The 12,659-nt window shown below is 32.7% G+C and overlaps 1 protein-coding gene across 1 annotated transcript; it reads right to left on the reverse strand.

The window, feature by feature from the left end:
* Window positions 1–698: 698 nt before the first annotated feature.
* Window positions 699–9,074, reverse strand: LOC105165309 (sulfate transporter 3.1). Its single transcript, XM_011084281.3, has 12 exons — window positions 8,597–9,074; window positions 8,283–8,490; window positions 7,850–8,021; window positions 6,155–6,220; window positions 5,119–5,232; window positions 3,956–4,072; window positions 2,517–2,643; window positions 1,939–2,225; window positions 1,626–1,816; window positions 1,421–1,506; window positions 1,259–1,335; window positions 699–1,138 (listed from the first exon to the last, which is right to left on the reverse strand). The coding sequence occupies exons 1-12, from the start codon at window positions 8,946–8,948 to the stop codon at window positions 944–946; spliced, it is 1,992 nt and encodes a 663-aa protein (XP_011082583.2). The 5' UTR covers window positions 8,949–9,074; the 3' UTR covers window positions 699–943.
* Between the last annotated feature and the right edge of the window lie 3,585 nt (window positions 9,075–12,659).

Genomic DNA, 12,659 nt, shown 5'->3' on the forward strand with positions numbered 1-12,659 from the left:
CATTAAATTGAGTGAAGACCATAATAAAGAAACTAGATAGAAAGTTACAAGCTTGGGATTGATGTTTCATCAAGTAGATCCAAGTGGCCTTGCTAAAGTCATCAACGATAGTAAGAACATAGGAAAATCCAGAGATAATGTTGTTGGTAAGGTCTCCAAATATCAATATGAATGAGTTCAAATATAGTTGAGGCATGAGATGTCACTTAAGGGAAAAATGTTGTCTTGTTTGTTTAGCTAGTGGACAAACAATACAAGCAATATGATCAGCTTCAGATGATAAAGGAATAGAAGAGACATGTTTTACTGCTTGCATAGAGAGTGTCCAAGGCGCATGTGCCACACTTTATTATGACATAAAGTATTGGAGGAAACAACAAAAGATAAATCTACTAAAGATGCCTTAGAAATGATAGATTCAGTAAAAGATGAAGGATTCAAAATGTATAAGCTTGAAGAGGTCTCCCTATAGCAATAGATCTTTTAGTCACTTGATCCTAACAAAATGGAGTGTGACTCATCAAACTTCAATAAATGAGGTTTATTGTAATTTCGATATCTATATTGTATAAAACAAAATATCTTTTTTCTCATATAAATGGGCATTATGACGCCGCAACACCAATTTTATTATTATGCTAATAATACTCCTAAGTTGTGGAGCAATAACAAAAGCTAATTGCTATAACAAACCCGAATGTTCAAATGATGAAGCAATCCATTTTTCTTGTTGACTTTTGAAGCCAGAGGATACACAAAAATACGCAAGTACCAAACATTAATTCTACGTAGTTATATTATTTTGGACTTTGGAGCTAGGTATGTTAATAGTTACCTCCGAGCTTTTAGTCTCATGACCCCATCGACTCGCTGTAATAAATATATAGTACATGCACGAATGCCGTAAACACTCTAATGGTAACTGCCTAAATATATATATAGCTCAAACAATGTTGTTCGAATACTTTTCTGATTGATCGTCAGCCGTGCTCTTTGGCTTGCAAGAATGAAGCATGTAGTTGCATGCTCCGACAGCCTCTCCCACTGTCAAAAAGAGCCATTCTTGGCCGAGTGTTTCTAGGAACTTCGACTTGTTTAGCTTCTTCATCACCTCAGCACCCGGATTGGCCAACGCTAGCTGCTCGTTGGAGACGAAAAAACGGATGATCAGTAACCTTGTGAAGCCCATCAAGACTATATATATATGGTTTAGTTTCTGAATTTAGACAGTGAATCATAGAAGTGAACAATAACAAACCTTAAACCCTCTTCGGTCAACGATCTTCTTAACCTCGTCAAGCATGCTGATCCCACTTGTATCAATGTTTCCAACCGCTGCATGCAGTTGATTGATTAATCAGCATATGTAATAGTTTTGATCAAAATTGTATGCTTTTTCGGTTGTTCGTTGATCACTCACCGCTCATGTCAAGTATAACATACTGCAGACCCGTGTCTCCTGATGCTTTTAACTTGTCTTCCTCATCATCAATCCATCTTGAGATCCTGAATTGAATGATAAGGGTAAGAAAATTGACAACAACTGTATTTCGATTATTAATGATAAGAGAACAAAGGAATTTATGATCCTACATTTTAGCATGTAATTGACTGTTCGAGGTTACCTTTCTCTCAAGTAGTTTGAATTAGCAAAGTAAATGGGAGCGTCAATCTCAAGAATCAGAAGTCCAGGAACATTGTTCGCGTTCTGATACTGATCAACGCTTCTGTAAACCTTGGAGTCAGGGATGTTGCCAAGAACCAGTGTCCTTGGCCTTGCAACAAAGAGTAGTACCCTCATAATAGATAATCCGATCTGCATACGATAGTTTTCAATTTCAAATCATGTTGTATTTTTTCTTTTTTATTTACCTTGTGCACGTCACGTGTATAGAATCTTGAATGAGAAATTATATTTGTGGTTAATTAGGTACTCACCGCCAAGACTAGGCCAACTTCGATGTTGGCAAAGACGACGCCGATGTAGGCACTCATGCAGACGACAAAGTCGAATTTGTCGACGTGCCAGAGATGGATGGCTGCTTCATAGTCTATGAGGCTGAGCATCGCAGCTATAATGATGGAGGAGAGCACCACGAGGGGCGTGTAATAAAACAATGGAGTTAGAAACAACAACGTTATCATCACTGCAAATGCCATCACTATGTTAGAAACTGCCGTTTTGCACCCTGCGTTGAAGTTCACCGCTGATCGCGAAAATGGCCCTGATCACAAATTACAATCATCAATTGTAATATTCTACACAAATAAATAAATATACACGGGATATGTGATATAAGCAACCATCCCACAATATTGATTGTAGGGTAGAAGTTTGAGCGGCTTATAAGTCCCAAATACTCTTCTCCCTAGTAAGATGACTTTTCAGGGCAAAATTATGAGACACATACGAAATTAGAGTGAATAATATTTCACGGAACGAGACCTCAATCGAATCGCAATCCACATTAGTAAAGGAATGAAATTTTGAAGAGCAATATGTAAGTAGTAGGCACCTGCAGTGAGGTAACAAGAAGTGCAAGAACCAGCAATGTTCATCATTCCAAAAGCGATCATCTCTTTGTTGCCATCAATGTGGTAATTCTTGAACATCGCAAAGCTTCTGCCTACAGCTATTCCTTCCTGTCCACACATGTACACATCAATCACTAATGATATTGCGTTCGTTTATGCTTATAATTTTTTTAAATAAAATAAATAATACAATTTTTATACACGTAATGTTTATATATTAAGTGAAAGAGAAAGTGTAATAAGCCCTCGTCAGAAACAAGATTATGCAGCTTGGAAGCAAAACCAACCTATTATCACTAAAAGAAATAACTATTGTCTACAATTTTAATATCAATGAGCACTGTTAAATAAAATCCATGCAAAAATATAGATTTTTCATCAAGAAAAAGTTATTTACCATGACAAATGTTTTAGCCACCCTCACAGATACCACAACCAACAATCGTTGTATGGTCATTGTCAATGACTATTTACTATGACTATTTTATTTTTAACTATGACAATTAACCACAATTAAGTTTATATTTTTTTTGTGTTGTATTGAACAATAATGTGTCATCGTGGGAGGACGATTTTGCTGTTCTTAGTTGATGAAAATAAGATACTTTGGATTTTGGATATTGCTAATTAAGAAAATTTTGAAAAAGAACATTTAGGGGTCTTTATTCTAATTTGAAGTGAATATTTGTACAGAATATCAATATCATCATATGGCTAGTCTCTTAAACTTCTTTGGTTAAATATTTATTGATTTTAGTTTAGTTCAGGAATAATAAAATTTAATAATAATGACAAAAATAAATTACAATGAATTTGTTTGAAATTTATCATACTTATAAATATTTTTAATAAAATTATGTAATTTTTGAATAAAAATTTAAAAATGTCCACTTTGCCTTTACCTTTCTTTATAATTTGAAAGTCTGTAAAAAAAAAAGCTGATAGGTGAAATTTCCTCCTTATCCTTTTAGTCCATTAAACTCTTTTAAGAAAAATAAAAAATATGTAAAATTATAATTAGTCAGTTCACTCAAGAAATTGTTGAAAATCCAATATAGACTAACAGAATGAGATAGTTGTTGGATGCACGCACATTAAAGTCATGGGGTAATGATAATTTTCTAAACTATGAGGAGTATCTATAATAATGTCAAATTACATGAAAGCTCGTTGTAATTTACTATAAAAATCATGTATTTGAATTTAATTATGGTGTGGGGCTCTTGTAAATAATATTAATGATTAATTAATCTATTCATTAATATAATTATTAATGTTTGAAATTTATGATATTATACAAATATATATATACATAGAGAGAGAGAGAAAGGGATTGGTCCCAAAAGAAACTATATGATGAGACCATAAACTTTGAAAATTTGGAAATTTGGAAGAGGAGAAAGGACAGAAAAATACTTACAGCCAGAGCAATAATGCCGGTGACAATGCCAGTTTTGATTGCTGCTGTCAGATAGCGCGAATCAAAGTTGAGATCCATTATTGATGCTGGATTTATCCCTTTCTTTAGCTCTCCGATCTGCAAAGCTTTTTACTTTTAGGCCTCATCGGTTAATGTTCCAACCACAATAGCATCATGTAAGAACAACAACCACCTGTCGGAGCATAACGCCAAATCCACAACCCATCCCTACCTTCTTTTCCCTCTCTCTTCTTTGTCAGTTCAAGATTGAAAATTTTGAATTTTTTCAATCCACTTTACAACTTCACTTAATTTACACAACGTTCCGGGTTTTGAGAGTCCCGGAGAGAAGTTATTTTTTGTTAACATATAATGGGATAAGTTACATTTACCCGTAATTTATATAAATTATGTTGTTTTATAGAAATTAACCGTAATAGTAAAAAAAAAATAGGGATTGTTTGTGTAATTATGCTGTTATTTTTCAAGAGTGTATCTGTAATTTTCTAAAAAAATAGGGATGATTTGTGTAAATAATTTTGACGTTTCTGATGGTTGTATGTATAATTTTTCAAAAGATATTAACGATTTGGTGTAAATAGACAATATACAGGAGGATGTAGACTTAATTATTCCAAAAGTAATTCTACTCACATGAGCCAAATTTCTTATCAAGTCTAGCTACAACTCGAAAAATTCCAAGAAACATTCAATCTATTTTTATTTTTTTTTATGATGTAGGTTTTTACGACCAACAATTACAATAGTTGCTAAGAAAAGTACACATCTAATGATCCAAGAGTGAAATGGATTTATTAACCTGGAATAGCCTCAGAAATGAAGACACCGTTGGAAAAGGGCAGAAATGTTCAATCAGAAAAATGATCCATTCATTTTTATTCTTAGCCTGATCTATACCCCAAAATATCGATTACCCATTATCATGAAAACCTCTTAGGATACAGACCAAGGAACATGGATCTGTACATTTTCCGACATATAAGACCAATCATAAATGTCCCGAAATATCATTTTCTAGTGTGAACAAAAGGGTATATATAGCAATGTATTTACCTTCCCTAGTACATTATTAATGGTGGTGCATTTGAAAACAAACAAAAAGGGTAGAAACAGAAGAGTAGGTAGAGGGGGATATGACTGACCACTTGGACACCATGCTTTTCAGCATGTGTGAAGTAAACCAGAAGACTTCCCAGTATCACTGATGTCAATGGCGCCATTGCTGATATCCAGAACAGCTTTGCCTTCTTTTTGCTCTGTATACCAATAACAATAAATAAATATATAATTATTTAATTACGAATAATTAAACTCAAATACGAATTTCAAATGTTGCAATTGGAATATATATATATATATATATATACTTATGGTCTTACATTTTATTAGTAATTTGTGGGGATTTATTATTTATAATGGACTAATTATTATAAATAATTTTATTAATTAATTAATACATTAGTATATATAATAATATCTAGCACCTCTATTGTTAAAAAAATGGGTTTTGATGAATTAAGTTTTGTTTGTAGGGCCTTTCAGAAGTCGTGGATTCTCAGAAAAGCGTGCTTAATTAACTTGTAGCCTGTTGCCTTTCTGTGGTAAAATTGAGGACAGGCGCTCATATCTCTCAATGGTACGCCTTCCAACACATACATATACATATAACAGTCCACATATATATATATATATATATATTGAAGTAGTTCTAGCAGATTTAATTAAATTTAATTTTTAATTTATCTATAAAAGAAAATACTTCTTGAAAAATGAAACAAAAAAACTTAAAATATGAAAAAAAATTCAATTTACCCCAATGATATGATAAATGAGCAAAAGAACCACTGTGAAAAACAAAATAGCGAATCACTCTTGAAAAATTAAGCAAATTACCCTTCATTTTTTGAAACAGAGGGAGAATTTGCTATTTGTTTTTTACAGAGTATTTGCTCATTTCACATATCATATCATAAGACATTTAACCCCTTGTAATATATAAGTAGTACTCAAAATATATTTATAGTAAAGTAATATTATAGTGTGAAAATTTTTATTCAAATCAGATTTTGTCGAATCAAATCAATTACATAATAAATTGCACTTAACCTGTAATTAATTGTTTTTCTTAAACTGTACTATCAAACTCCATTGGAATGAAAATTTACTGTGATGACTTACAAAGTATCTGGCGAGCAGGAGGTAGAAAAGGAAAACACATCCCAGCACAGCACTCTCCCATCTCCACTGCGCATATCATCAATACACTAAGTAAACGCCATTACAAAATGTTATATCCACAGCCGTAGGCAAAAATGCGACAAAGGGTTAATTTAATCCCCCCAAGTAACGATTTTGGACCACCTACGTACTATTAATTTATACTTATAGAGGAGCAGTATCAACCTTAATTAATGCTTGGTGAATACGTATTTAATTAAATTTTAACAGTCGTCGATCGTTTTCAAGGATATGACGTCCAAATTGGGAGTCAGTGTGGGCCAAATTGTAAATATTGGAGCAATAGTACGTAAAAGTAGGGCCACTTGCACGAGCTTCCAAGTTCTATGGCACTAGAAAAAATTTAATTATTTCATACATTATAAATCAATCACTACAATTTAAAAATTAGGGAAAATTATAACGACATCCCCTGAGATATATTATAATTACGAATACATTTTCATTATTTGAAAAATTACTAATACCCCTTGATTTTGACGGTTATCTAATAATTGACCCAATCCATTAGTTTTTTTTATCTATTTTTATGATGAACTAACTAAAATATCCTTGTGTATTAAAAATTATAATTTTATTTATTTTTTTAAAAAATATATTTTTATTGACTAAGTTGATTATTTTTTTAAAATTTTTCCATCTATCCCATTTGATTTTTTTATAATTAAGTTTTTAATTTTTTTTAAAAAAATAAAAAAATACAACAAGGTCAAAGTTGATAATTTCATAACTCCATCCAATTAGGGGATATTTATAATTTTCCAAACAATGAGGAGGTATTTGTAATTATGTCAAACATCAGGAAGGGTCGTTGTAATTTAACCTAAAAATTATAATAAATCAATACTATCAACCATGGGTAAATAAGATTGGTATGGAAACTTAAATTTTTAACCATGGTTAATCAACATTCGCTATGATTTTTGTCTGTGGCCGAAATATTTACTATAGCAAATATTTTGGCCTCGTTTACAGAAACAACGGTTAATAGTCGTTGAACAACCATGATTAATTAGTATTCACCATGATTTTTTACTTTAACAATGATAATTAACCATAACAAAAAGTCATATTTCATTGGTATCATCTCATGTGTTTTATGTTAATTAATTGAAATTAGGAAGTAGTTAATTAAGATTTAAGAATTGAATGGTTGATAATATATAGTAGCAAGGATGAGATAATTAGGACACTGACCTCCCAAATTTGGCTGCCAAATTAACATTTCGTTAACTCCTAATTAATTCCAGTTTCTTATTTCTAGAGCTTTTCTTGGAACCACGACATGTTTTAGTGGCTCAACTTCAATTCCCATTTTCTATTACTCTAAACTCATCTTATAATTTTTTTTATACATAAAAAATTATCTTATAATATATAAATTATATGAATTATACTGTTTCTCGATATTAATTAAAAAATAGAAGCAATATTAATTTTATTAAAGGATAAAATTGTCAAACTATGTGATTAATCAATTAAATCCGAGTATTTATATATAAATAAATAATCTTTATCCACTCATAGTCTTTTTCTAGACTTTAATTGTTCTCGTTCTGCAGTTACATTAATGGGAAATATTGCATGGGAAAATTAATTAAGGGGGACGAGCGAGAAATAATAATTAATAAATACCTGATGAATTTGAGTGAAAACAGAACGCATGACGGAAATAATATCAGTTGCATGGGTAAAATGGTCAAGTCCAAATATGCCTTTGAGCTGTTGGAGGCACACCACCGTAGCTGCTCCCCCCATGAACCCTACTATCGTTGCATGCGACAGAAAATCCACGATAAACCCTAGCCTGCATTTTTATTTTTTTTAATAAATTTAAATTCAGGAATCATATATATATATATATATATCTTATTATTAAAAAATATTATTATTATTTTATTTTTAAATGAAATGGTTAATTATTTTTTCATTTAGCAAACTTAAATTGGTGCATCTATCGTGTGATTGGTGGACAGTTTAGATTAAATGATCAATTACATTATAAGTATATCACGCTTATTTTTAGATTAATTTGATTTAATCAAACTTAATCCAGGTAAGAATGAACCTGAAAATACCCAACGCAGCTTCGAAAAGCCCCGCAAAGAGTGTAGCCGTGAAAGCCAGATGGAGATAGAGTTTAGGGTCGTCGTTCGCATTCACCACCTGGCCTAACATGGAACCCGTCAGCAACGATCCGACGGCCACCGTCCCCACTGCCAAATCTCTCGAGCTCCCCATCAAGGCGTAAACCAACGGAGGAACAAAGCTCGAATCTAATAAATCAATTAAACAAAATAAGAATTTATATATATAAATAATAATTAATAAAATATTAATTATCGGAAATTTAAGTATATATATATATGTATTTGTACTCACAAAGGCCAAGAATTGGCGGCAAGTTTGCGAGCTTGGCATAACTAATCCCCTGTGGGATGGCCAAGCTGGCTATGGTGATCCCGGCAATGAGGTCGGCTTTAAAGAACTGCAGCGTGTAACGAGGGCCCCACTCCAGGATGGGAAAAAGGTACTGCAACCCGAGTACGAGCTTCTTCCTCGGCGACTGGTTCTTGAATTGCCGGAGTGGGTCGTCCGGGAAGAACGTCTCCTTCAGCGTGTTCTTCAGCGACTTCACGAACGGCTGCGGCGGAGGGATGGCCACGCGGTGGCTCGCGGCGGCGTGCGAGTTGTAATCGTTGGACCATGGATACGTATAATCGGCGTTGCCCATTTCCAGGCAGTTCAATATATATATATATATATGTCTGGGCTAGGAAATATATATAATTAGTTGTATATATGTTGATGAAATGCGAGTAATTAACAAGGTTATGTGGGTAATGTAAGAATGTGTTAGATCAGTTGGTGAGAGAATGGGGGTTTTATAGTGGAGTGGCGGGATCAATGAGCCAGTTTTTGGGTGCGCCTGTCGCTGTGCCTGTGGGGCCAACACACAACACACACACACATGTATATTGTGGTTATTACCTCCTTTTGTTTCCAGTTTCGGGGAATTATCTCTTAGGTTTCAGTATAAGAAGAATTTGGAGGTGAAAATAGACCTGTCCATGTGCCGACAATATCCATACTCATAATTATTACAATAGCTAATTCTTGGATTCGGACCTAAGACTAATTTTTATATTAGATTTTAAAATATGCAGAATTGCATTAATTCATTTTAAGAAACTTTATTATTTGATTTCGATGTAAACTTTTTAGAGGATTTATTTTTTCAAACTTATTATAAAAAAACAACACAAAAATTAATAAGTAACACTCAGATTGAACTTAATTATTTTGGGTATAATACAGCCTAAACGATATTTTACACATAAGTTCTAAATATGGTATATATATAATAACTATAATTATTTATTAGATATGAATCGAAATAGAATAATACTGACCCAGTAACAAAAAAGTATAAATACATTTAGTAAAAGACCACCGTAGAGCATGGGGCACATATCTTGGCACATTGTGGAATTTATATGTACTATTTGGCGCATAGTGCCATTTAAGTTTAATAAAAATTCGACACATTTAAATTGATGAAAATTGTAGTTCAGATCAATTTTTGCCACGTTTAATTATTAATATTTTATTAACTTCATAATATTTGTAAAATATATATATATTTATATTTTAAATAAGATTAGCCAAAACACCATTTAAAAAAAAAATCTTACGACAATGTTTTATTTTTATCAAAGTTGAAGAAATATTCACTTTTAAGAGTCCAATTAATATACTAAACAAAAAGGGTAAACTAGAGTTAACTTCAATGAGATTTAATATAATTATGAATATTTCTTATTATTTAAAAAATTATAAATATCACCTTAAATCGAAAATAATTATGTATCCCTATAGGGGTGAGGTGAAACTACTACTTTATCCTTACTCAAAATTTCTTTTCTTTTCTTTTAAAAAAATAACATTTGAAAAAATATAAAAAAAAATTGAGTGTGGTGTAAAATAAACTATTCATAGGGAATATTTATTCAAAAGAACATTTTGTCTAGTTCATTAAAAAAATTGCATGAAAAATTAATTGGCTTATTGTTAAATGAACGTAAAAATCAAAGGGTATTTATTATTTTCTAACAATCATGTATACAATCAAATGTGATTGTAAATTAAAAAGAAAAAAGATAGAAAAAAAGAGAGAGAGAGAGAGAGAGAGAGAGAGAGAGAGAAGGTAAAAAGAACCCTCCCCCCACTTTACAAGAAGGTGGTGGTGGTGGTCGGATATTACAGGGATACTACATTGCGGTCGGTTCCATTTCTGTTGTACATGGGATTGGGACTGCCTATCAACATGGTGGGCTTCTGGTTTGCACAGTTCCACTTTCAACTGTACTACACACGTGTCGGTTTGTCCGTGAGCGGGCAGGGATAATCAATTTGCTCCACATACTATTTTAAGCTTGGTAATTATAGGCACAATGATAGCTGATTAATTAAGGTTAATGATTGAAATGGAGTAATTAGATTAGTGGATCTTTGATTGGTATTATCCCAAACCTAACACTGCCAACCACTTGATACTTCGAAAGAGGAAACCTAACACATATTCAGAAATTCGACCAAACATTTCCGTATTTAGCTTCTCCCATTTTTTCTTTTTTCTTTTTTCTTTTAATAGAAATGGTGATACATAATTATATTTTATGCGTTTTGAGTTTCAACTACACCACAATGATCGAAGTACTTTCGCGAAAAGTTTAAGATTATCAAGGGGACTAACCCTACAAAATATAAGTTAGCACTTCGATACTTAACTTAATAACGTTCTAATTAAAGAAATAAATGAAAAACTCGAATTAAAGTGAGAATAATAGTTTAATAGTATGAAGGTGAAGAAAATTATGTGGAGTGTCAAAAGTATACTGAAATAATTTAGAAAATGAGAGATTGAATGTGACAGTTTGAGCTACCAAAAAATTGCACTATACCTAAAAATTTATGAGCATCCATAGAGCAAGCTCAATGGGTTAGTTGAAGGGAATCTGATGCTCTTAGATAGTTGCCTGTGTTAGTGTTGTAACAAAATATAACAAAAAAAAAAAAAAAGAATCATGGGATTTGGAGTTCTCAAGATGAAGATAAGAGCGTTTGATCAAGTATTAAATCATCTAATCCAATCTGGATATATAAGGATGTAGTTATTTGCTGACTAAAGAGTCAATTCCAACTGGACCTCTTGGAGATTGATGCATATCGCCCAAGTTAAGTCTGATCCAATGAACAAAAGGGTGCAGAACCCTGCATATACAATCCAACAGCCTATGGAGGGGGTGATCACCCAAAATATTCGAGAATCTAGCCCAAGAATGTGGCCCAACCAATGGTGACTTATCGAAAAGACCTATGTTTAAATGTCCCCACGTGCCACACGTGGCATACACCTAGACCTCCAAATGTACCTCCCAGCCAAAATGTAAGACACGTGTCAAGGACGATTCCCTCTAAGTTTCAGACTCTTAGATAAGGATGATTCCCTACGGATTAGGAGTCCTCATTGGTGAAGGATCCCCTCAACGTGGAAACTGACTTGCATTGACTAGATTAACAAAGAATAAAAATGTATTGTAACTTATCCTAACAACTTCTATGCATCCCGCCCCAAAATAGGGCACACGTGCAGACTCCTACCGATAGAAAATACCCCCACTATAAATACATGTTTGATCTTTAGGAAGGGGATATCTTCCAGACCTGTACTCTTGCTATCAATTCTCACTTTACATTCTCTTTGCACTCTGAATACAATATTCTCTCACGTTCATTCATCATACTTCGATTTCTAACTATAGTTTTTACCTTTTACGCTTATTATCTCTTAAATTCAATACTAACTTGAGCGTCGGAGTGCTAACGTATTTTTTTGCAAGTTTCGTCTTTCAAGTTCTTTTATTCGTTGGCCCAAGTCTAGCACCAGAGTCAAACTTGTTGGACCCTTGCTATTTTCGCATGCATTAGAGATATCTGGAGATTTTTTACTATGACATGTTTTAGCATGTCAAACACTTGTATGATGTGGCGACCCTATTGTATGATGACTAGGCTCAATGAAATGGGCTTGCTTTTTATGCCTATCAAATTAGTAGAGATATTGTGGCTTTGAGAGATAAAGAATTTGGCTCACGAGTTGATCGGACTATGTCAGCGGGGCGGAGGCCCCACTCGTCGATCTTTGGCTTCTAAAGTAGACATTTGAGAGAACGTCAATATTAATATTAATACATTGAGAAGTGTAACATTAATTTGATTAATAACTTTATATTATAATACTAGCAGTTCATGGGGCACCGTTTCTACGTGATTATAATAAATAATATTTTATATTTTAAAATTATGAATAAAAAAATATATAAATCAATATATCATGTTTCTAAAAAAGAAAAAAAAGAAAGAAAGAAAGCAAAAAAAATAA

This window comes from Sesamum indicum, linkage group LG6 (genome assembly GCF_026168435.1).
Source record: "Sesamum indicum cultivar Baizhima isolate 11 linkage group LG6, ASM2616843v1, whole genome shotgun sequence".
Classification (NCBI taxonomy): domain Eukaryota; kingdom Viridiplantae; phylum Streptophyta; class Magnoliopsida; order Lamiales; family Pedaliaceae; genus Sesamum; species Sesamum indicum.

Bases quoted from the DNA above. Each gene is read 5' to 3' on its own strand.
- LOC105165309 (XM_011084281.3), bottom strand. From the start codon at position 8,948: ATGGGCAACGCCGATTATACGTATCCATGGTCCAACGATTACAACTCG. The intron at 1,507-1,625 runs GTAACCTCGAAC...CATTCAATTCAG, and splicing joins TCAAACTACTTGAGAGAAAG to GATCTCAAGATGGATTGATG. The intron at 1,336-1,420 runs GTGAGTGATCAA...AACTGCATGCAG, and splicing joins TGTTATACTTGACATGAGCG to CGGTTGGAAACATTGATACA.